We start from the raw sequence: 22,082 nt of genomic DNA, 5'->3' as shown, positions 1-22,082 counted from the left end.
GTATATTATATGAAAGCACCCAAATTGCTTATTGGAATTGTGGCGTCTCGCGGGACACCCCCGGTATTAGCTGCACTTCACTATAAGCCGCAGATATATACGTTGTGAAATTAGTTATTTACACAGAAAAATTTTGTTTTATAGACCTTAATTTGTTTCCAAACTGTGTCTGTAACACGGCAGTAAAACGACTGACCAAACAAAACAGAAGTCATTGTCATGGACCAACTAGCTGCGGAAGCTAGCTCTCCAATCAGCTAAACAGACTCAATAACTCCACGGTGACGTTTTGGTGAATTTACTGAGGAATTTTGTGATGGTTTAGTAAGTACGAATGTTGTCTGTCTATCCGTGTTGGCCCTGCGATGAGGTGGCGACTTGTCCAGGGTGTACCCCGCCTTCCGCCCGAATGCAGCTGAGATAGGCTCCAGCACCCCCCGCCACCCCAAAAGGGACAAGCGGTAGAAAATGGATGGATGGATATTGTAAAACTTACAACCGTCGCTTGGCGTGATGAATGAAGAATACATACGAGTAGAAACGCATCGGACGGCGAGATGACGGAACGATACTTGCACTTCCGGGTGAAAGCTCAAAAGAGAAGGGGACTCCAGCACATGCGGTGAGTGAACTCGCCCTAAAGATGGCGCCGTCGCACAAACAATGGCATGTGTTTTATGGAAACTATTTTTGTTAGAATAATTGTTTCTAAATTATCACAAAAACGTTGTATTACATTGCGTTCCTAGCAGGGGGACGGGAGCTGTCTTTGAAACCTACCAAGAAGAAGGCTCGTAAAACTCCACTGTGTAAGGGGGAGGGCCACATGAAGGGCTTTCTGTTTTCTCTCATGTATGGTAATCAACAGAAGGATGTTGTTCTGGCCCAAGGACTTCAAAGCGGAGAGATGACAGGATCTGCCCAATTTCCAGTCGAACTCTATTGGAAGTATTTTACGAACTCTTTTTGAACTATTTTATGGAATTCTTTTTTAACTATTTTACGAACCTTTGTCCTTTGGAAGCAGCGGTGGCCAAAATAACAGGAGGCGCCATCTTTTGGCAGAGCGTGCTGGAGATTGTAGAAGGATACAATGTCCGGGCGACTCTCCTCAATATAGAGTCCAAATTGAATTCTGTCTCTGTTTAATTCTTTGCCTCTTGTCTTGTTTAATAGATGTCACCAGTGTTTGAACCTGACAATTTTCATTTTGGCTGTAAGCGAAGAAAAACTCATTAATTAGCCGTAGGACAAAGGTAGCGGCTTATAGTCCAAAATTTACGGTATGTTGTCGTTATAACAAGAATATCGGTCGATCTCCATAACACAAAGGTACAGTTCAACGTTTTTTTTTATACCAGCGCGTCTGCAAGAGCCTCTTCTACATCTGAGCCGGTGTTGAGGACCCTCATGGCGCTGACCGAGGATGACAGGCGGCTGGACTGACCCATGCCGAAACTGGACCCTGCAGGTGGAACCAGACGGACGGAAGTGAGAGGAGGAGGAGGAGGATGGAGGACGCGGGGGTTGAACATGCTGTGTGAGGGGGGGAAAAACAACGCTGGGGACGACTCCTGCTGGTCCATCTTTAATGCACACACACAGGTGTAAGTCCATGTCATGGCTTGTTAGAGGAAACATGGCTGAAAGAAAATACATGACACTGCATGCGATTCCACTGGAGGCTTCGGCGTCCTGGAGCCAAATAAATCAAAATACAAGCAGAGGCGGAATACGGACGAGAGAAAGAGAAAGAAAAAGAAAGCGTCTCAACAAAACCAAGGCACTAAAGATGAAGGCAGAGTGGGTGGGTGGTTGAGGTACGAAGAAGGAGATGTACTCAGCCTTCACCTGCAGCCCCAAAAGCATCAGGTGTGTGGAGAGCTCCAGTGGAGCGAGAGTAGCTCCGTGAGGCTGCAACCGACATTAACACACACAATTTATGGCTGAATCACCGCGCTGCTCCATTGCAGGAAGTGAGTGGAGACAGAAAAGTCCAAAAATAAAACCAATAACATGCAGGTGATTATTATTTCCTACATCTTTCAGCAAGGCAGCGGAAAAAAAATAAAGGCCTCAACACTGCTCATCATCATCAGCATCATCATCATCATCACCGCCATGGGGGCGGGGCCGCTACTGCTACTCACCGAGGGGTGTGAAGGAGCGAATGGGGCTGGTGTCCCGGCTGCTCTCCCTGCTGGCCTCTCGGCTGCAGCCCTGACTCATACTGGGCCGGGGGATACGACTGCCCCGAGCTGACGCCAGCCGGGGGGAAGCGAGGGGTGTGCGCAGAGGGAGAGGGGACGAGAGCCGCGCCGCAGCAGAAGGAAAGACGAGGAGGAAGAACATCGGTGGTGAGACGGACGTCGAGCGTGAAACAGAGAGCAAGACACAAACGTGAGGGGGTGACGAAGGAGTGGAAAAAAGGGCGGGTGAGGAATAACCACATGGATGATTGACACGGGTCAGAACATGAGCACAGGTCTACTTGCATCGGGGAGATCAAAGAACATGCAAATTAAAGGTTGATACTTAGAAGGCCAAGCCCGCAGAAGCATGAGCGCATTAAAAAATGCATCACTGTGCCTTCTTCAGACTTCTGATTGGCTCAGTTGGGCATCAATGGCACCACCTGGTGCTTTGGCATGCACACAACAGTTTGTAAAGCAGGGTGTCAAACTCATTTTCATTGTTAACAGTGAGTAATAACTGAATATATAAATGTGTAACGATTCACCTGGTGATGTTATTACACAATTGCCAAGACATTTGATCAATAGATTGTTTTATGCAGCTCAGCCAGTCGCCAGAATTTACGGTGTTTTTTTTTTTTACAGCATATTACTGTTAATAGAAAAATGCTACCACTGTTTATACAGTATCATTTTTAAAATAATTTTATCCTAAATTTATGGTTGTTTTTACGGTGTATTACTGTTAATAGAAAAATGCTACCACTGTTTTTACAGTATTATTTTTAAAATAATTTTATCCTAAATTTATGGGTTTTTTTTACGGTGTATTACTGTTAATTGAAAAATGCTACCACTGTTTTTACAGTATTATTTTTTAAATAATATTATCCTAAATTTATGGTTGTTTTTACGGTGTATTACTGTTAATAGAAAAATGCTACCACTGTTTTTACAGTGTTTTAAAAAAAAATTTTATCCTAAATTTATGGTTGTTTTTACGGTGTATTACTGTTAATAGAAAAATGCTACCACTGTTTTTACAGTATTATTTTTTGTATAATTTTATCCTAAATTTATGGTGGTTTTTACAGTGTATTACTGTTAATAGAAAAAAAATCGGTACCACTGTTTTTTACGGTAAAATTCTGGCGACTGAGCAGACAGTTTTCTTAAAATCATGAAATCTATGGTTGTTGTATTTACAGTGTATTACTGTAAATGGAAAAACAGTACCAAAGGTTTTGTTTATTTAACTGAAAAAATCTGGTAACTGTGCAACCAGTTTGTTTTTTATCGTAAAATCTATTTTTACAATGTACAATTTAATGGATAATTTGCTTTGACGACAAGTCAATCAGATTTAAAAAAAACATTTTAAGTTTGTAATATAAGATTTGTGACATTATTAGGAAACATAAAAATAATCGTTGAACTACTTTCCAACTTAAATTCATACAATTCTAACGAACATGAGAACATTTCCGTGGAAATTTTGACCAGCCTGCTATCTGTGCTGTGAAGCTACGGCTATGTCGATCAAAGCTAAGAAGCTAATCCAACTGGGAACTAATTAGCATACTTGCAAGATGGTGCCAAGTATCAAAATACATGATTTTTAGGTTTAAACAAACAAAATGAGCTAAAATGCTAGCAGAAATGTTAGCATGCCAACGAAGGAGAAGTTAACATACTCCTAAAATGGTGCCAAGTATCAACATTCATGGTTTGCAGGTGTAAAAATACAAAATTCGCTAAAATGTTAGCATGATAACATAGGAGAAGTTAACATACTCCTAAGATGGTTCCAAGTATTATCATTCATGGTTTGCAGGTGTAAAAATACAAAATTCGCTAAAATGTTAGCATGATAACATAGGAGAAGTTAACATACTCCTAAAATGGTTCCAAGTATTATCATTTATGGTATGTAGGTTTGAACATACAAAATTAGCTAAAATGCTAGCATAAAACGTTACCATGCGAATGTTTGCATGTTAAAAAGTATCAAAAAACTATTTTTTTTGTATAAAGGAACCAAATTAGCTCAAATGTGAGCATAAAACGTTAGCATACTAACATTAATTTACAAACATTAGCATGCTAAGGAGAGGTTGACAAACTCCTAAGAAGGTGCCAAATATCAAATTCCATGGTTTGTAGGTGTAAACATACACAATTAGCTAAAAAGCTACCATAAAATGTTAGCATGATTTTTTTTTTTTTAACATAGGATGAGTTAGCATGCATCTAAGATGGGGCCAAGTATCAAAACCCATGATTTTTTTTGAGTATAAACAAACAAAATTTGCTAAAACGCTAGCATTTAATGTTAGCATGCCAACGTCAGCGTGCTAACGTGTGAGCGAATCAGAGGAAAAACTGCTGTGCAACATGTGAACGGGTGCTTCCATAGCAGCAGACCCATAATTACTAGAGATGTCCGATAAAATTGGCCGATAAATGCTTTAAAATGTAATATCGACAATTATCGGTATCGGTTTCAAAAAGTAAAATTCATGACTTTTTAAAACGCCGCTGTACGGTAAAACGAGGACGTAGGGAGAGGTACAGAGCAGTTGCGTCTCCCCTCTCCCACACACAACACAGGAGTTGACGACTGCAGCATTAGAGGTTTACTGGCGACGCTTGATGACCTCATCAAACCGCCGCGAGCGCAGCATAACAACAACAAGAGTGTGTTGTTGCCGGTGCTGTAGCCGTGGCTAACAAGCCAGCTCGCTCGGTGACTGACTAATGACACCATGTCTATGGTTTGGGATTATTTTAAAGTGTGTCTGACGCATAAAAAGCTGGCAATTTTCAATGACTGCAAAAAGTTGGTTATGCGAGGAGGAACCGAGACGTCTTCCTTTAATACGAGCGAGTTGATCTCCCACCTCTTCAAGAATCATAAGGAGATACACGATGAATACAAGCGGACGATGGATGAAAAGCAAACACCGAAAAAAAGTAGTACCACACAGTTGTCGCCGAGAAAAAAATAAAATACAACAAATACCACCCCAAGGCGAAAGCCCACATTGTGGTCAGGGACAACGCACGCAGTATGGCAAAAGCTACGGTGGAGTTTGGTGTGGCTAGCCTGCCCTGCGTGGCGCACACTTTGCAGCTTGCAGTGAACGGAGCTGCTCTGTCTCAACGCAGCATTTCAGAAGCTCTGGCTGACTGCTAGGCCACTTCAAGCACTCACCACTAGCTTGCAGCACATTTGTGTTACTCATACAAATACATTAGAGCAGGGCAGATTGAGCCCAGTTTATAATTCCCTGTTCTACAGTATGCCAGGCAGTCTTGCACTAAAGGAGGACTATGTTATCGTTTACTTTATTACTCTAGTATACTCCGGACTGAAGCTGTGTGCCTTCATTGTTTTTGTAGCTGTTGTTTTGAGGCATTCATTGTTTTTGTAGCTGTTGTTTTGAGGCATGTTTAAAAAAATTAAAAAAATAATAATGCGCTTTTTGAAAGTCAAAGTATAGTATTTCCCATACCGTATTTCCTTGAATTGGCGCCGGGAATATGGTATTCGCATGCCTCGAATTACAGCCGGGTCAAACTCATTTCGCAAAATAATTAGCGCATGCTTGGCACTTCCGCCGGGTCAAATATGAGTCATTAAATGACTCCCGCCTCCTGGTGGTTGAGGGCGCTAGTGATCCTTCTTGCGACTGCTGGTACTGCAGAAGAGTGCTGCAGAAGAAGACAACCGGCAGCAAGAGTGCGCAGCCATTGTTTGCTTGGACTTTTCCCATGGAGGATTACATATCTAAAATAAAACAGTTTTCTAAACTGGACTTTCAATCGAAGCAGGAGGTAATACTTAAAAGGAAGATCACCATCGAGACAGAGAGACTTTTAAAACTGAAGAAAGATAAGGAAGACTTCTATATCGATGCTTTTCTTCAAAATGAGCTGGCATGGACTCATTTATACCTAAAGGTAAGACAATAAAAACATTTTTTTTAATTAAATGTGCTTTTCATGATAAGGTAAGCGCCGGAGTGAGAAGAGGTTTTAAAATAATTAGCGCATGCTTGGCCATCCCGCAGGCTTCTGGTAAGCGCCGGAGTGACAGGAGGTTTTAAATTAATTAGCGCCCCTGCGGCTATTCAAGGAAATATGGTAGTTGTAGTGGGTATCGGGATTATCTCAGGGAGAGCATGTCCCAAATTCCAAGATGCAGTTTTGAGGCATGTTAAAAAAAAAAAATGCACTTTGTGACTTCAATAATAAATATGGCAGTGCCATGTTGGCATTTTTTTCCATAACTTGAGTTGATTTATTTTGGAAAACCTTGTTACATTGTTCAATGCATCCAGCGAGGCATCACAACAAAATTAGGCATAATAATGTGTTCACTCCACGACCGCATATATCTGTATTGGTTGATATCGGAATCGGTAATTAAGAGTTGGGACAATATCGGCAAAAAAGCCATTATCGGACATCTCTAATAATTACATTATTAATGAACAACAATAGTATTAAAGATTCATACGTACGTCAAGCAAATATTTCAGTTTTAATTTTACGATTTTTTTTTTGTAATGTACGATAGTATAATATTTGCTAGATTATTAGATATTGTTGAAGGTGTTTTACGAGCCACATAAAATGAAGTGGCGGGCTAGACGTGTGAGTTTGACACCTGTGCTGTAAAGGCATTTGCAGTTTTCTTTCAAAACCCACATACATGCGAGCGTAGCCTTGGCCTAATCCCAGCGTGCATTGCAAACCAATTCATTTGTCTGATCAGGAAAAAAAAAAACCTCTGTATTTACAAGATGCACCTGATGTTTGCTGTGCTCACATTTAACACTTCTACAGGATTCATTTAGCGGAATCCCGGGGGAAAGGGGGCGGGGTCTGCATTCGCAATCGAGTCCCGGTCTTAATTGCACTCTTCATCGCCTCAGCGGCCACCCAGCCAATCGGGGTTAATCACAGCCTAGATGGGAGGGGCTACAGCCACCCTGTGAAGCTTAATGGGCGGAGCCTGAGCAAGCCCCAGGTCCACTGGGGGGGGGGGTGTTAGTGCAGAGACATGCTTTCATGTGGACCACATGGTAGCTTGGCATGCAGGGAAGAGGTTAGGGATGGGTACCTTGCACAGTTCAACACATACGCTCACTACCTGGTACTCACCACTACACAGTGTTGGTACTTGTGTGTAATAAATGTTCATTTCTTCAATAATAACATAGTTGACAATAATAACTGTGCACTTCAGTTGTCACGTCTTGTTTTCCTATTTCTGAGGATTATCTGCACGTACACATTAATTCCATTTTGTCCCCCGGGTGTTGCTGTAGTCAGGAAGTCTTTGCCACCATGATGACTACACGTTTAAACCATAGACATCTTATAAGTAGACGCAGCAATGGCTGCTGTGACGCGAGAAATTGGGCCGCCATCTTGAAGTGGTGATGAGGAGCCGGCGAGCAGCCTAAACTGACAGTTGACTGGTAGAAAACAAAGATGCCGGGCTGGTGTTCAGCGTTTTCCTGCTCAAATGAGCGGACTGTTGAAAATAGAAGTCGGGGGATTACTTTTCACAAGTAAGATTTAACATTAACGTACTATTGGTTCAGTGTGCATATTGTATATAGCTCTCAGCAAACCTATGAAATGTTCTATTTTGTCTTCATTATTTTGTCAGAATGCTTCATTTGTATGTGAAAATCACAAAGAAATTCACCAGCCGCCACTGATTATGATGCATTCTCATTTTAGGCAAAATATAAGACAATAACTTGTTAACAGTATTAACCAGGAATAAGTCTTCAAGTAACAATATTCAAATACTAACATTGTTGGGTAAGACAGAATTTTTTAAAATTCTGAATCCAGTGAAACAGATTGGTGGTTTTAGCTGATATAAAGACTTTCAGGTGTTTATATATGTTTAAGTATTTGGCAGACGATTTTATCCAAAGCAACATACATAAAAAATACACTACCGTTCAATAGTTTGGGGTCACCCAAACAATTTTGTGGAATAGCCTTCATTTGTAAGAACAAGAATAGACTGTCGAGTTTCAGATGAAAGTTCTCTTTTTCTGGCCATTTTGAGCGTTTAATTGACCCCACAAATGTGATGCTCCAGAAACTCAATCTGCTCAAAGGAAGGTCAGTTTTGTAGCTTCTGTAACGAGCTAAACTGTTTTCAGATGTGTGAACATGATTGCACAGGGGTTTTCTAATCATCAATTAGCCTTCTGAGCCAATGAGCAAACACATTGTACCATTAGAACACTGGAGTGATAGTTGCTGGAAATGGGCCGCTATACACCTATGTAGATATTGCACCAAAAACCAGACATTTGCAGCTAGAATAGTCATTTGCCAATTAGCAATGTATAGAGTGTATTTCTTTAAAGTTAAGACTAGTTTAAAGTTATCTTCATTGAAAAGTACAGTGCTTTTCCTTCAAAAATAAGGACATTTAAATGTGACCCCAAACTTTTGAACAGTAGTGTACATATAAAACTATCACTGTAAACATGATCCTTCAAGGGAAGAATGTAATACAAAATATCAATACAAAGTGTCAAGACAGAATAAACTCTCTGCTGCTGCAGCAACAGAGATACAGTCTATAAGATATAGAGATATCTAATGTATTCATACATTGTTTATGTAGCATGTATATATAATCTAATCATATTGTTTCTTCAATTTAAAAATAGCTGACCACTTTTTTCCCCCTTCTCTGGGATTATATCCCCAGTTTTGATCTCGGACGTCTGGTCACTTATAGCATATAAAAATATTCTATTATTATAATTTAATTATTACTGTTAAGCAAACTATGAACAATAAAACATGTGTCCTTTATCATAGCTACACGTATGACGAAAAAACTGCATGAAAATCAGTGGTATTCAGTGAGGTAAGATGAATTACATGGGCTGACAATTCATTGCTCCTGCCAAAGTGGAGCGGATCACCACTCCAAGATGGCGGCCCGCGTCTCGTCAGCGCCAGTAGCGCTCCATGCTGCGTCTACTTAGAAGATGTCTATGGTTTACACTGCAGGCCAAAGTGGCCCAAATCGAATGTTTTTTTCCCTCAGCTGACTGTGTACACTGCAAGTAAAATGGGATCTTTTTCAGACTCCAGTGCAAATGTGGCCCCGACGTCACTTGCACGCGCAGTTCTAGAAAATGAAAACAAAAGACGTCGACCGGATTACGTAAATGAACAAGGAAGTCGATACTACGACAAATTAAAATAATTCGCCATACCTTAAGCGGAGTGTTTTTTTACGTGAAAATAAAGTAATATTTTGTATGAGTGGATATATATAATATATATAGTGTAATATATTTGGGAGGGTTGTAATCTTTTTATGGTCGTATGGTAGAGGAGACACGGACATCAGCGTGGATCTACGTTAGCTTTACTTTTACAACTCACTTACGTAAACAACTTACGCAATGTACGTAACGTGAGAAAATATGGGACAGAGTAGGCCTCAATTTCCGTCCTTCAACAATCGCCATTTCTTTGGTATCCAAGTATATTATATATATACATCTTCATGTATTACATTTGCCTATTTGCACACTATTGACTGAATTGAATGTTTATTTATCTGCATGTGTCAAGATATACAATATTACTGCTCACGGCTCCCTGAAGTGAATGTTTATGTATCTGTATGTGTCAAAATATACACTATCACACGATTGTCTCTCACGCCCCCCCTGAAATTAGTGTTTATCTATCCGTATGTCTCAAGATATACAACATTACCTCTCACGTCCCCCCCTGAAATGAATGTTTATTTATTTATCTGTATGTGTCAATACATACAATATTACCTCTCATGCCCCCCTGAAGTAAATGTTAAATTATCTGTGTGTCAAAATATGCGCTATTACATGATTGTCTCTCACGCCCCCCCCTAAAATTAATGTTTATTTATCCATGTGTCAAGATATACAATATTACCTCTCATGCGCTATTACACGATTGTCTTTTACGCCCCCCCTAAAATGTATGTTTATTTATCCATATGTGTCAAGATATATAATATTACCTCTCATGCCCCCTCTGAAGTGTCAAAATATGTGCTACTACACTATTGTCTCACACGCCTTCCTGAAGTGAATGTTTGTTTATCTGTATGTGTCAAAATATACGCTAATACACGATTGTCTCTCATGCCCCCCCTGAAATTGATGTTTATTTATCCGTATGTCTCAAGATATACAATATTACCTCTCACGCTTCCCTGAAGTGAATGTTTATTTGTGTAAAGACATACACTATTGCGTCTCATGCCCCCCTTAAGCGAATATTTATATATTTATCTGTATGTGTCAAGATATACAATATTACCTCTCACGCCGCGCTGAAGTAAATGTTGATTTATCTGTATGTGTCAAAATATGCGCTATTACACGATTGTCTCTCACTCCCCCCCTAAAATTAATGTTCATTTATCCGTATGTGTCAAGATATACAATATTACCTCTCACGCCCCCCCTGAAATTAATGTTTATTTATTCATCTGTATGTGTCAAGATATACAATATTACCTCTCACGCCGCGCTGAAGTAAATGTTGATTTATCTGTATGTCAATATATGCGCTATTACACAATTGTCTCTCACACCCCCCCTAAAATTAATGTTTATTTATCCATGTGTCAAGATATACAATATTACCTCTCATGCCCCCTCTGGAGTGTCAAAATATGCCCTATTACACAATTGTCTCTCACTCCCTCCCCCTAAAATTAATGTTTATTTATCCGTATGTGTCAAGATATACAATATTACCTCTCATGCCCCTTCTGAAGTGTCAAAATATGCGCTACTATACTATTGTCTTGCACGCTCCCCCTGAAGTGAATGTTTGTTTATTTGTGTGTCTCAAGATATACAATATTACCTCTCACGCCCCCCCTGAAATGAATGTTTATTTATTCATCTGTATGTGTCAAGATATACAATATTACCTCTCACGCCCCCCCTGAAATGAATGTTTATTTATTCATCTGTATGTGTCAAGATATACAATATTACCTCTCACGCCCACCCTGAAATGAATGTTTATTTATTCATCTGTATGTGTCAAGATATACAATATTACCTCTCACGCCCACCCTGAAATGAATGTTTATTTATTCATCTGTATGTGTCAAGATATACAATATTACCTCTCACGCCCCCCCCTAAAATGAATGTTTATTTATTCATCTGTATGTGTCAAAATATACAATATTACCTCTCACGCCGCGCTGAAGTAAATGTTGATTTATCTGTATGTGTCAAAATATGCGTTATTACACGATTGTCTCTCACTCCCCCCCTAAAATTAATATTTATTTATCCATATGTGTCAAGATATACAATATTACCTCTCATGCCCCTTCTTAAGTGTCAAAATATGCGCTACTACACTATTGTCTTGCACGCCCCCCCTGAAGTGAATGTTTGTTTATTTGTGTGTCTCAAGATATACAATATTACCTCTCACGCCCCCCCTGAAATTAATGTTTATTTATTCATCTGTATGTGTCAAGATATACAATATTACCTCTCACACCCACCCTGAAATTAATGTTTATTTATTCATCTGTATGTGTCAAGATATACAATATTACCTCTCACGCCCCCCCTGAAATTAATGTTTATTTATTCATCTGTATGTGTCAAGATATACAATATTACCTCTCACACCCACCCTGAAATTAATGTTTATTTATTCATCTGTATGTGTCAAAATATACAATATTACCTCTCACGCCGCGCTGAAGTAAATGTTGATTTATCTGTATGTGTCAAAATATGCGCTATTACACGATTGTCTCTCACTCCCCCCCTAAAATTAATGTTTATTTATCTGTATGTGTCAAGATATACAATATAAACTCTTACGCCCCCTCTGAAGTGTCAAAATATGCGCTTTCACATGAATTGGTACCCGGTGGTATCGACAGAATTTGTTTGGTGCCCATAAAGGTACCGAATCCGGTGCCCATCCCTAGCACACATTGGGGTTATTGGGGGTCGGTCAGGAGGCGGGGCCTTACCTCCTCTGCTGGCGCCATTGTAAACAGAGCTAATGCTGGAGGGAGCTGCGGGACAGAAGCGGGGAGAAGGCGAGATAAAGACAGGGAGCAGGAAGGTTGAGATCCGAGGAGACATTTTAGGCAAGAGGGTGTGGAATCAGCGTCTTGCTTCTCACCGACAGACAGACGGGTGGGCGAGGAGTCTCTGGAGCAGCCTTGGCTGCGAGGGATGCGGCTGCGCCTCCTGCCGTCCCCGGTGGTCCCCGCCAGCACCCGGTGGGTCCCCGAGCTCATGGTGCTCAGCGTTGTGGTGGTCAGCACGCGGCCGGGCGAGCCGCTGCGACTGCCAGCTTAAAAGGAGAGAGAGAGAGAGGGTGTGAAGTCAGACTTCTGCTTAAGAACCATCAATAAGTCACAGGAACAATCAATGGCGTCTTCCCGGTGACACCCACTTTCCAAGCGCCACCGTGGGGGTTTTGTGCTTCAACAACAACTAGCGGCACTCGCTCGCACGCCGTCTCCGAAGCATTCAAGTGACATTCCCAGATATCAGACAAGGAGACTATATGCGTGGTTGTAGACTACCTCCTTCCTTCAATAAATATGTCAATGTCGCCCCCTATTCAAACACTTAAAGTGACGCAGCGCAAGGCTCTTAAAGCAGAGCAGAGCAAAAAACAGCACCCAGCATGCATTGGCCCGGGTGGGAGGAGCTTGATGTGGCCACCTGGGTGTCAAGTGAGGGAGGGGCGGGTTTGGTGGAGGTACTGAGAAACATGTCATTTAAAGTAGGGCTGGGCCGGTAAAGATATCAAAATATTTGGCTATAGACACGTAATCCATGTCAATAAAAAAAATGAGCTGGTAACCGCGCAACGCAGGAAGTGATCACTGATCAGCGGGAGTGACACGCTATCAGTCAATCAGGTAACAGTATCAACTATCAAGTTTGGTTGTCTGGCATGGAGTGAGTCAAAATGAAGAAATTGTGGATAAAAGAGGAAAAGTCATTTCGACAGGATGGCACTTTTTTGGATTTTTTTCCCCAAGGGACCGTAGTCCTTCGCCGCGCTGACCTCTAGTGTTTTTAAACCCTTGTCCCGTTCCCTATTGGGCTATACAGAAACAACAGGTAGGAACTAAAGTGCAGGACTGTATCAATAAAATAAATTAAACAAATTATTAAACGTGCTGTTTTAAAGTAGCAGATTTGTTGAATAATAATTAAAAATAAGTACAAGGGAAATGGAAAAAATTAATAAATATACAATAAGTAATGATAATAATTAAATACAAATTCTAATCTAGTCCAGTGGTTCTCAACCTTTTTTCAGTGATATACCCCCTGTGAACATTTTTTTAATTCAAGTACCCCCTAATCAGAGCAAAGCATTTTTGGTTGAAAAAAAGAGATAAAGAAGTAAAATACAGTGTCATCAGTTTCTGATTTATTAAATTGTATATCAGTGCAAAATATTGCTAATTTGTTGTGGTCTTTCTTGAACTATTTAAAAAAAAAAGATATAAAAATGACTAAAAACTTGTTGAAAAATAAACAAGTAATTCAATTATAAATAAAGATGTCTACACTTAGAAGTAATCATCAACTTGGGGATTGTAATAGAGATCCATCTGGATTCATGAACTTAATTCTAAACATTTCTTCACATAAAAAGAAATCTTTAACATCAATATTTATGGAACATGTCCACAAAAACAGGCATTTAAAAAAAAATCTCACGTACCCCTTGGCATACCTTCAAGTACCCCAAGGGGTACGCGTACCCCCATTTGAGAACCACTGATCTAGTCCAATAATAATTACTGCATAACATAAATTAATTTTCATGCTTAAATAAGGAACACAGACCAGAACATTTTCTGGCACTAAACCTGCAGAAAATAGTTCTTCTCAGGTTTCTCTTTGTTTACATTTTGAGTCAGACCAATGTGGTCTGTAAATGATGCAAGGCTCTCGTGCCCACCAAGACCAATAATAAAAATTAGGGGGCAGATATTGTAGGTTTTTAACTTCCTTCTGCTCCTTTTCATTCATAATTTATTTTAACGTTATGTTGTTTTCTTTTTATTCCTTTCTTTGATTCTTTATGAATGAAATGAATAAATGAACTGGACCCCTAATAGCACACCACCTCAAGCGCTCACCTTTTAGAGCACAGCTGTAACTTCCTGGCACTAAACCTGCAGAAAATAGTTATCATGTTTCTTTATGTTTACATTTTCACACTACCGTATTTTTCGGATTATAAATCGCAGTTTCTTTCATAGTTTGGCCGGTGGTGCGATTTATACTTTGGAGCGATTTATGTGTGAAATTATTAACACATTACCGTAAAATATCAAATAATATTATTTAGAAGTGACATAGAGGAAGAAGATTTCTTGGGATTTAAATTAGGAGTGACAGATTGTTTGGTAAACGTATAGCATGTTCTATATGTTATAGTTATTTGAATGACTCTTACCATAATATGTTATGTTAACATACCAGGCACGTTCTCAGTTGGTTATTTATGCCTCATATAACGTACACTTATTCAGCCTGTTGTTCACTATTCTTTATTTATTTTTAAATTGCCTTTCAAATGTCTGTTCTTGGTGTTGGATTTTATAATAATAATATTAATAATAGATATTATTTGTAAAAAGCACTTTATAATGAGTAAACAATCTCAAAGTGCTACAGTGTATTAAAAAAATAAATAAAATAAAATAAAAAGATAATAAAGAAATAAATACAAATAAAAACTAGAACAGCCAAATAGCTATAACTAGTATGCATATATCAAAAAAAATATTTATTTTATTATCAAATACATTTCCCCAAAAAATGCGACTTACACTACCGTTCAAAAGTTTGGGGTCACATTGAAACGTCCTTATTTTTGAAGGAAAAGCACTGTACTTTTCAATGAAGATAACTTTAAACTAGTCTTAACTTTAAAGCAATACACTCTATACATTGCTAATGTGGTAAATGACTATTCTAGCTGCAAATGTCTGGTTTTTGGTGCAATATCTACATAGGTGTATAGAGGCCCATTTCCAGCAACTATCACTCCAGTGTTCTAATGGTACAATGTGTTTGCTCATTGGCTCAGAAGGCTAATTGATGATTAGAAAACCCTTGTGCAATCATGTTCACACATCTGAAAACAGTTTAGCTCGTTACAGAAGCTACAAAACTGACCTTCCTTTGAGCAGATTGAGTTTCTGGAGCATCACATTTGTGGGGTCAATTAAACGCTCAAAATGGCCAGAAAAAGAGAACTTTCATCTGAAACTCGACAGTCTATTCTTGTTCTTAGAAATGAAGGCTGTTCAACAAAATTGTTTGGGTGACCCCAAACTTTTGAACGGTAATGTATATATGTTTTTTTCCTTCTTTATTATGCATTTTCGGCCGGTGCGATTTATATTCCGGAGCGATTTATAATCCCAAAAATACTGTATTTTCTTACACTTTATTGAGCATTCCTTACATATTCCTTATTTTTGCACCTTTATTTTAAGATCTTATTGTTAAGTGTTTAATGTGATTTTACTATTTTGTTGACATTGTTTGTTTTCCATGCTTGTGTTGACATTTCCTTTCTACTTTGATAGCTGAGGGGATAAAAAATCAGAAGGTTACATTTCAAATAAAATATATTTTTTTCCTGCTCCTTATTTTCGGTAGGTCATAAAAAACAGCAATAATTATTGTTAGCCATAATGCCCAGCCCTAATTTAACTGTCATAAAAAGAAGAGTGTTGGAGTCTTACCACCGGCTGGGTTAGCAGACTGCGATCCTGAGCCATCAAGCCCAGTGAGAGCAGAGGCGAAGGGGGGAAGCAACAGCAGATTAAACTAGTTGAATTATGGGATGGAAGGCAGAAAAAGGGTTATGGCGGGGACTGGAAACATTGGAGCGTGATGGTGGAGGGGGGGCTGTATTGGTCCATTTATGGGTTTAACAATCACAACAATCCGGAGCAATGACACATGGAAGCCGATGTTGGGACATTGCGGCGTTACGTATGAAGCCAAGCCTGTCCACAATGAGGAAAAATAAAAGCACTCCACAGAAAAATATATCCACTCTGACATGCATGTGCCTCTGATCTCGTTTGGATTGTAAAGCTGGTGGTTTTTCCTGCAGGACATCAAGGCCACCGGCAGTAAATGTCGATTAGAAGCGCTCGTAATCATCAGCTGGGCTCATTGTGCGGCTGCCGGGAAAGTGTTCCTGATCATTTGGGGGGTACGCTAAATGCTAAACCACACCACCGCAGGTGACGTGACACAGCATGCAGAGAAAAACACAGTGGAACCTCTGAAGCCCACTGCTGCGAAGTCGGATGAGTCCGAACTGAAATGACGTTTTTCAGGGATTATAACTCGTGCGTAAGGTCTCGGTCCCGCTACCATCAAAGAATTCATTCACAACATCATTTATAGTTTTTCGCTGTAACACTTTTTCCAGAAGTACTCTCATTGAAAGCAGTGGGGGTTATTTTCAACTTTGTTTTTTTCCCAGTAGTTAACTTATTCTTACACTTGTGTGATAACTATGGTATTCCTCATTAACTACATAACATTAAGAGTGTAACGGTACACAAAAATTTCGGTTCGGTACGTACCTCGGTTTAGAGGTCAAAGTTCGGTTCATTTTCGGTACAGTAACAAAAAATATATAAATTTCCTGGTTATATATTTACCAAAATTTGTAAACAATGGCTTTATCCTTTTAACATAACAATAACATACACTACCGTTCAAAAGTTTGGGGTCACCCAAACAATTTTGTGGAATAGCCTTCATTTCTAAGAACAAGAATAGACTGTCAAGTTTCAGATGAAAGTTCTCTTTTTCTGGCCATTTTGAGCGTTTAATTAAACCCCACAAATGTGATGCTCCAGAAACTCAATCTGCTCAAAGGAAGGTCAGTTTTGTAGCTTCTGTAACGAGCTAAATTGTTTTCAGATGTGTGAACATGATTGCACAAGGGTTTTCTAATCATCAATTAGCCTTCTGAGCCAATGAGCAAACACATTGTACCATTAGAACACTGGAGTGATAGTTGCTGGAAATGGGCCTATATACACCTATGTAGATATTGCACCAAAAACCAGACATTTGCAGCTAGAATAGTCATTTACCACATTAGCAACGTATAGAGTGTATTTCTTTAAAGTTAAGACTAGTTTAAAGTTATCTTCATTGAAAAATACAGTGCTTTTCCTTCAAAAATAAGGACGTTTCAATATGACCCCAAACTTTTGAACGGTAGTGTACATATACACACAGGGTCGATTGCCAGGGTTAATGCAGTCAACATTTATAAAATAAAAACTAAATAAGATAAGGCTCAGAATTGGTTTCTTAACAAAACCTTTCGACATATAAAGTGCAACATTTCCACATATAAAGTGCAACATTAAAGGCCTACTGCACTACTACCGACCACACAGTCTGATAGTTTATATATCAATGATGAAATCTTAACATTGCAACACATGCCAATACGGCCGGGTTAACTTATAAAGTGCAATTTTTAATTTCCCGGGAAATATCCGGCTGAAAACGTCTCGGTATAATGACGTTTGCGCGTGACGTCACGGATTGAACGGAATGGTGTCCAATACAAACAGCGTCTATTTTCCACAATCCACAGTGTTCTGGACATCTGTGTTGGTGAATCTTTTGCAATTTGTTTAATGAACAATGGAGACAGCAAAGAAGAAAGCTGTAGGTGGGATCGGTGTATTAGCGGCTGGCTGCAGCAACACAACCAGGAGGACTTTGACTTGGATAGCAGACGCGCTATCCGACGCTAGCCGCCGACCGCACCGATGATCGGGTGAAGTCCTTCGTCGCGCCGTCGATCGCTGGAACGCAGGTGAAAACGGGTCGTGCTGAGCAGATGAGGGCTGGCTTAGGTGGAGAGCTAATGTTTTTAGCATAGCTCTGTCGAGGTCCCGTAGCTAAGTTAGCTTCAATGGCGTCGTTAGCAACAGCATTGCTAGGCTTCGCCAGGCTGGACAGCATTAACCGTGTGGTTACAGGTCCAGTGTTTGGTTCGGTGTCTCCTGATAGTAGAAGTAATAGTAGTATTGTTGATCTTCTGTCAATCCTTACAATCAGGGGCATGTTTCTTCTGTTTCTATCCGCAGTTAAGCACGATGCTATCACGTTAGCTCAGTAGCTAAAGAGCTTCGTCGATGTATTGTCGTGGAGATAAAAGTCACTGTGAATGTCCATTTCGCATTCTCGACTCTCATTTTCAAGAGGATATAGTATCCGAGGTGGTTTAAAATACAAATCCGTGATCCACAATAGAAAAAGGAGAAAGTGTGGAATCCAAAGAGTCCTTGTACCTAAGTTACGGTCAGAGCGAAAAAAGATAAACCCCGGCGTCCTGCACTGCACTTTAATCCTTCACTCTCACTTTCGTCATACACAAATCTTTCATCCTCGCTCAAATTAATGGGGTAATCGTCGCTTTCTCGGTCCGAATCGCTCTCGCTGCTGGTGTAAACAATGTGCAGATGTGAGGAGCTCCACAACCGGTGACGTCACGCTACTTCCGGTACAGGCAAGGCTTTTTTATCAGCGACCAAAAGTTGGGAACTTTATCGTCGATGTTCTCTACTAAATCCTTTCTGCAAAAATATGGCAATATCGCGAAATGATCAAGTATGACACATAGAATGGACCTGCTGTCCCCGTTTAAATAAGAAAATGTCATTTCAGTAGGCCTTTAAACTGCTTCAAGTTGTTGCTCAGATTAAATTAAATGACAAACTTTTCTTCTACATATAAAAAGTGCAACATTATACAGTTTCAAGTCAACTCTGCCTCTGATTAACTTTTTTTTCCCCCCTCAGCCTTTAACCATGGTGACTTTCACTCAATTTTCATGTTTTTTGCCAGAAAAATCAGTTTATCCACATTGTCTGCAGAAAGAGCAGACCTGTCTCCAGCTGTGGAAAATAGCCTTTCACTGGGCACAGAGGTAGCAGGTATGGCGAGGTAGTGCCTGGCTAACTTGGCAGTAAGAGGATATGTGGGCTCATTGTTCTTCCACCATAGAAGTGGCTCAAAATCTAGTTTTTAATACAATATGGTCTTAAATCTGCAGCTATAAAAACATTTGTTATTGCTTTAGCCCTGCCTGACTCGCCGAGGAGAGGCTGCTTGAATGCGGTGGGAGCTGTGTTTGCTCGTCTTTATCTTCGTTGAAGCGATGTTATCCATTGTTGTATCGCACCGAAAACCGAAATGTTCCCAAACGGGAGATCTTAACGAGGCAGGAGGGTCTTCCAGCTCTGGCTTTTGCATGTTGTAGTAGCCCGGTCGCTGCTAGCATGCCGTGTGTTGTGCCTCGGTGTGCATTGTTTACACAACGTGCGGTACGCTACTTAATATGTCCGTGTGGAAACTCGTTCGGTACACCTCCGAACCGAACCGAATCCCCCGTACCAAAACGGTTCAATACAAATACACGTACCGTTACACCCTTACATAACATATGTCAAAATATGGTAGACTTATTTTTACACTTGTATGGTGATGAGTTAAAAAACGCCATAGACATGTAATGAATATCCATTAAAAGAATGTATTCATTAAAATGTTCGAAATATATATATATTTTTCGTTGTTTTCAGGAAGCAGAATTTACGATAAAGGTTGGGAGTGATACGCTAACAGCCAATCAGGTAACAGTATTAGCTATCATGTTTGGTTGTCTGGCGGTAGATTATTTGCATGGTGTGAGAAGAAAAGGTCAAAATGAAGAATTGGTGGATAAAAGAGGTTAAGTTACCTCAAAAATATGGCACTTTTTGCGGGGATTTAAGACCACACCACCTTATTAACTCTCACCCAGGGCACACTGCTGAGCCGGAACTTCCTGGCACTAAACCTGCAGAAACTAGTCCTTAAGTTTTGGCAGAAAACTGTATCACAATATAAGTGTTTTAAAAAGGTCGATATCAATAGTTATTGATATTTGTTTGGGATCTACAAAAATATGTTAAATGTAAACATTTGATTTCCTCTGACTATAATCCCCTCAGCTATCAAAGCGGAAAGAAAACGTCAATATAAGCATGGAAAACAGTGTAAACAAAACTGTAAAATCACATTGAACACTTAACAATAAGTTCTTAAAATGAAGCAAAATGAGGAATATGTAATAAATGCTAAACAAAGTGTAAGAAAATAGTGCAAAGTGTGAAAATGTAAACATAGAGAAACCTGAGAAGAACTATTTTCTGCAGGTTTAGTGCCAGGAAGTTACAGCAGTGCTCTAAAGGGTGAGCGCATCTAAGGTGGTGAAGAGCACCTTGCATCATTTACAGACCACATTGGTCTGACTACAATCCCTTTGAAAAAAAATCCTAAAAAGTGCCATCCTGTCCAGGTGACTTTTAATCTTTTATTATCCCCAATTTCTTCATTTTGACTTTCTCTTCTCACTCCATGCAGAGAATCAACCGCCAGACAACCAAACTTGATAGTTGATACTGTTACCTGGTTGGCTGTTAGTGTGTCACTCCCACCGATCAGTGATCACTTCCTGCGTTGCTCGGTTACCAGAGAGCGAGTGTCTTTGTCCATGCAACCAACCTTGCTTTGGAGCTTAAGTTACCTGTGCTAATATTGGCATAAAAAAGTACGTCCTCCAAAATCTGGTTAACTCCTTTTCACACTTGAATGACGGACAAAAATGCTCCCTTGAAACCGTTATTACAACGTTTGACTCTAGAACAGGCCTGGGCAATTATTTTGACTCGGGGGCCAAATTTAGAGAAAAAAATGTGTCTGTATCTATTTTTAGGAAAACTAATATAAAACCTCACAATCATACTTGCCAACCTTGAGACCTCCGATACCGGAAGGTGGGTGGTGGGGGTGGGGGAAGCGCGGTCGGGGTGGGGCGGGGGCGTGGTTAAGGGCGTGGTTAATAGGGGAGTATATTTACAGCTAGAATTCACCAACTCAAGTATTTCATATATATATATATATATATATATATATATATATATATATATATATATATATATATATATATATATATATATATATATATATATATATATATATATATATATATATATATATATATATATATATATATATATATATATATATATAACAAGAGGTAACAGTATTAGCTATCATGTTTGGTTGTCTGGCGGTAGATTATTCGCATGGTGTGAGAAGAAAAGGTCAAAATGAAGAAAAAGTGGGGTTATATATTTATATATATATAAAATACTTGACTTTCAGTGAATTCTAGCTATATATACATATATATATATATATATATATATATATATATATATATATATATATATACATATGTATGTATATATTTTTTTTTTATTATACATATAAATAAAATAAATACTTGAATTTCAGTGTTCCGGGGGCTATCCAGTAGATGGCAGTATTGTCCTGTTTAACTTCTCCTCCGTTCATGACTCGGCCACCGTGTTCAATGGAGAAGTCTGTTCAACAAAATGTACAGGTAACATAATTACATACCCCTTCCCCTTCGAACTGTCCTGGATGAACTGAAACTCTTGTTTCCATTCGTTTTGGAACTTGCAAGCGTATTTCTTCATCTTGCTCGTCGACGGCGTCGCCATGTCTGTAACTTCCTCGTTCTTCTGCTTCGTCTCCTTGTTGTGTGCGCAGTTGTGCACTCTACTCTCTAAAAGCCGTAGATGTTATGACGTCATTGGGCAGGCAAGCTGTTTATATTGTGGGAAAGCGGACGTGAGAACAGGCTGTCCCCACTCAGGTCCGCATTGAGCTGGAGGGG

General features: G+C 39.6%; 1 protein-coding gene across 1 annotated transcript in view; it reads right to left on the bottom strand.

Annotated features, from left to right (window-relative positions):
* Positions 1-22,082, bottom strand: part of clasp2 (cytoplasmic linker associated protein 2) — a 178,680-nt gene that overhangs the window by 48,438 nt on the left and 108,160 nt on the right. The window contains exons 22-27 of the mRNA XM_062047295.1: positions 16,030-16,056; positions 12,420-12,593; positions 12,265-12,309; positions 2,151-2,258; positions 1,858-1,914; positions 1,359-1,471 (exon numbers count right to left, since the gene is read on the bottom strand). Of these exons, the coding sequence (XP_061903279.1) occupies positions 1,359-1,471; positions 1,858-1,914; positions 2,151-2,258; positions 12,265-12,309; positions 12,420-12,593; positions 16,030-16,056 (524 nt within the window). The remainder of the gene's footprint in view (positions 1-1,358; positions 1,472-1,857; positions 1,915-2,150; positions 2,259-12,264; positions 12,310-12,419; positions 12,594-16,029; positions 16,057-22,082) is intronic.

This window comes from Entelurus aequoreus, linkage group LG05, assembly GCF_033978785.1.
Source record: "Entelurus aequoreus isolate RoL-2023_Sb linkage group LG05, RoL_Eaeq_v1.1, whole genome shotgun sequence".
Classification (NCBI taxonomy): Eukaryota; Metazoa; Chordata; class Actinopteri; order Syngnathiformes; family Syngnathidae; genus Entelurus; species Entelurus aequoreus.
This window is presented reverse-complemented; position numbering and strand designations above follow the sequence as displayed.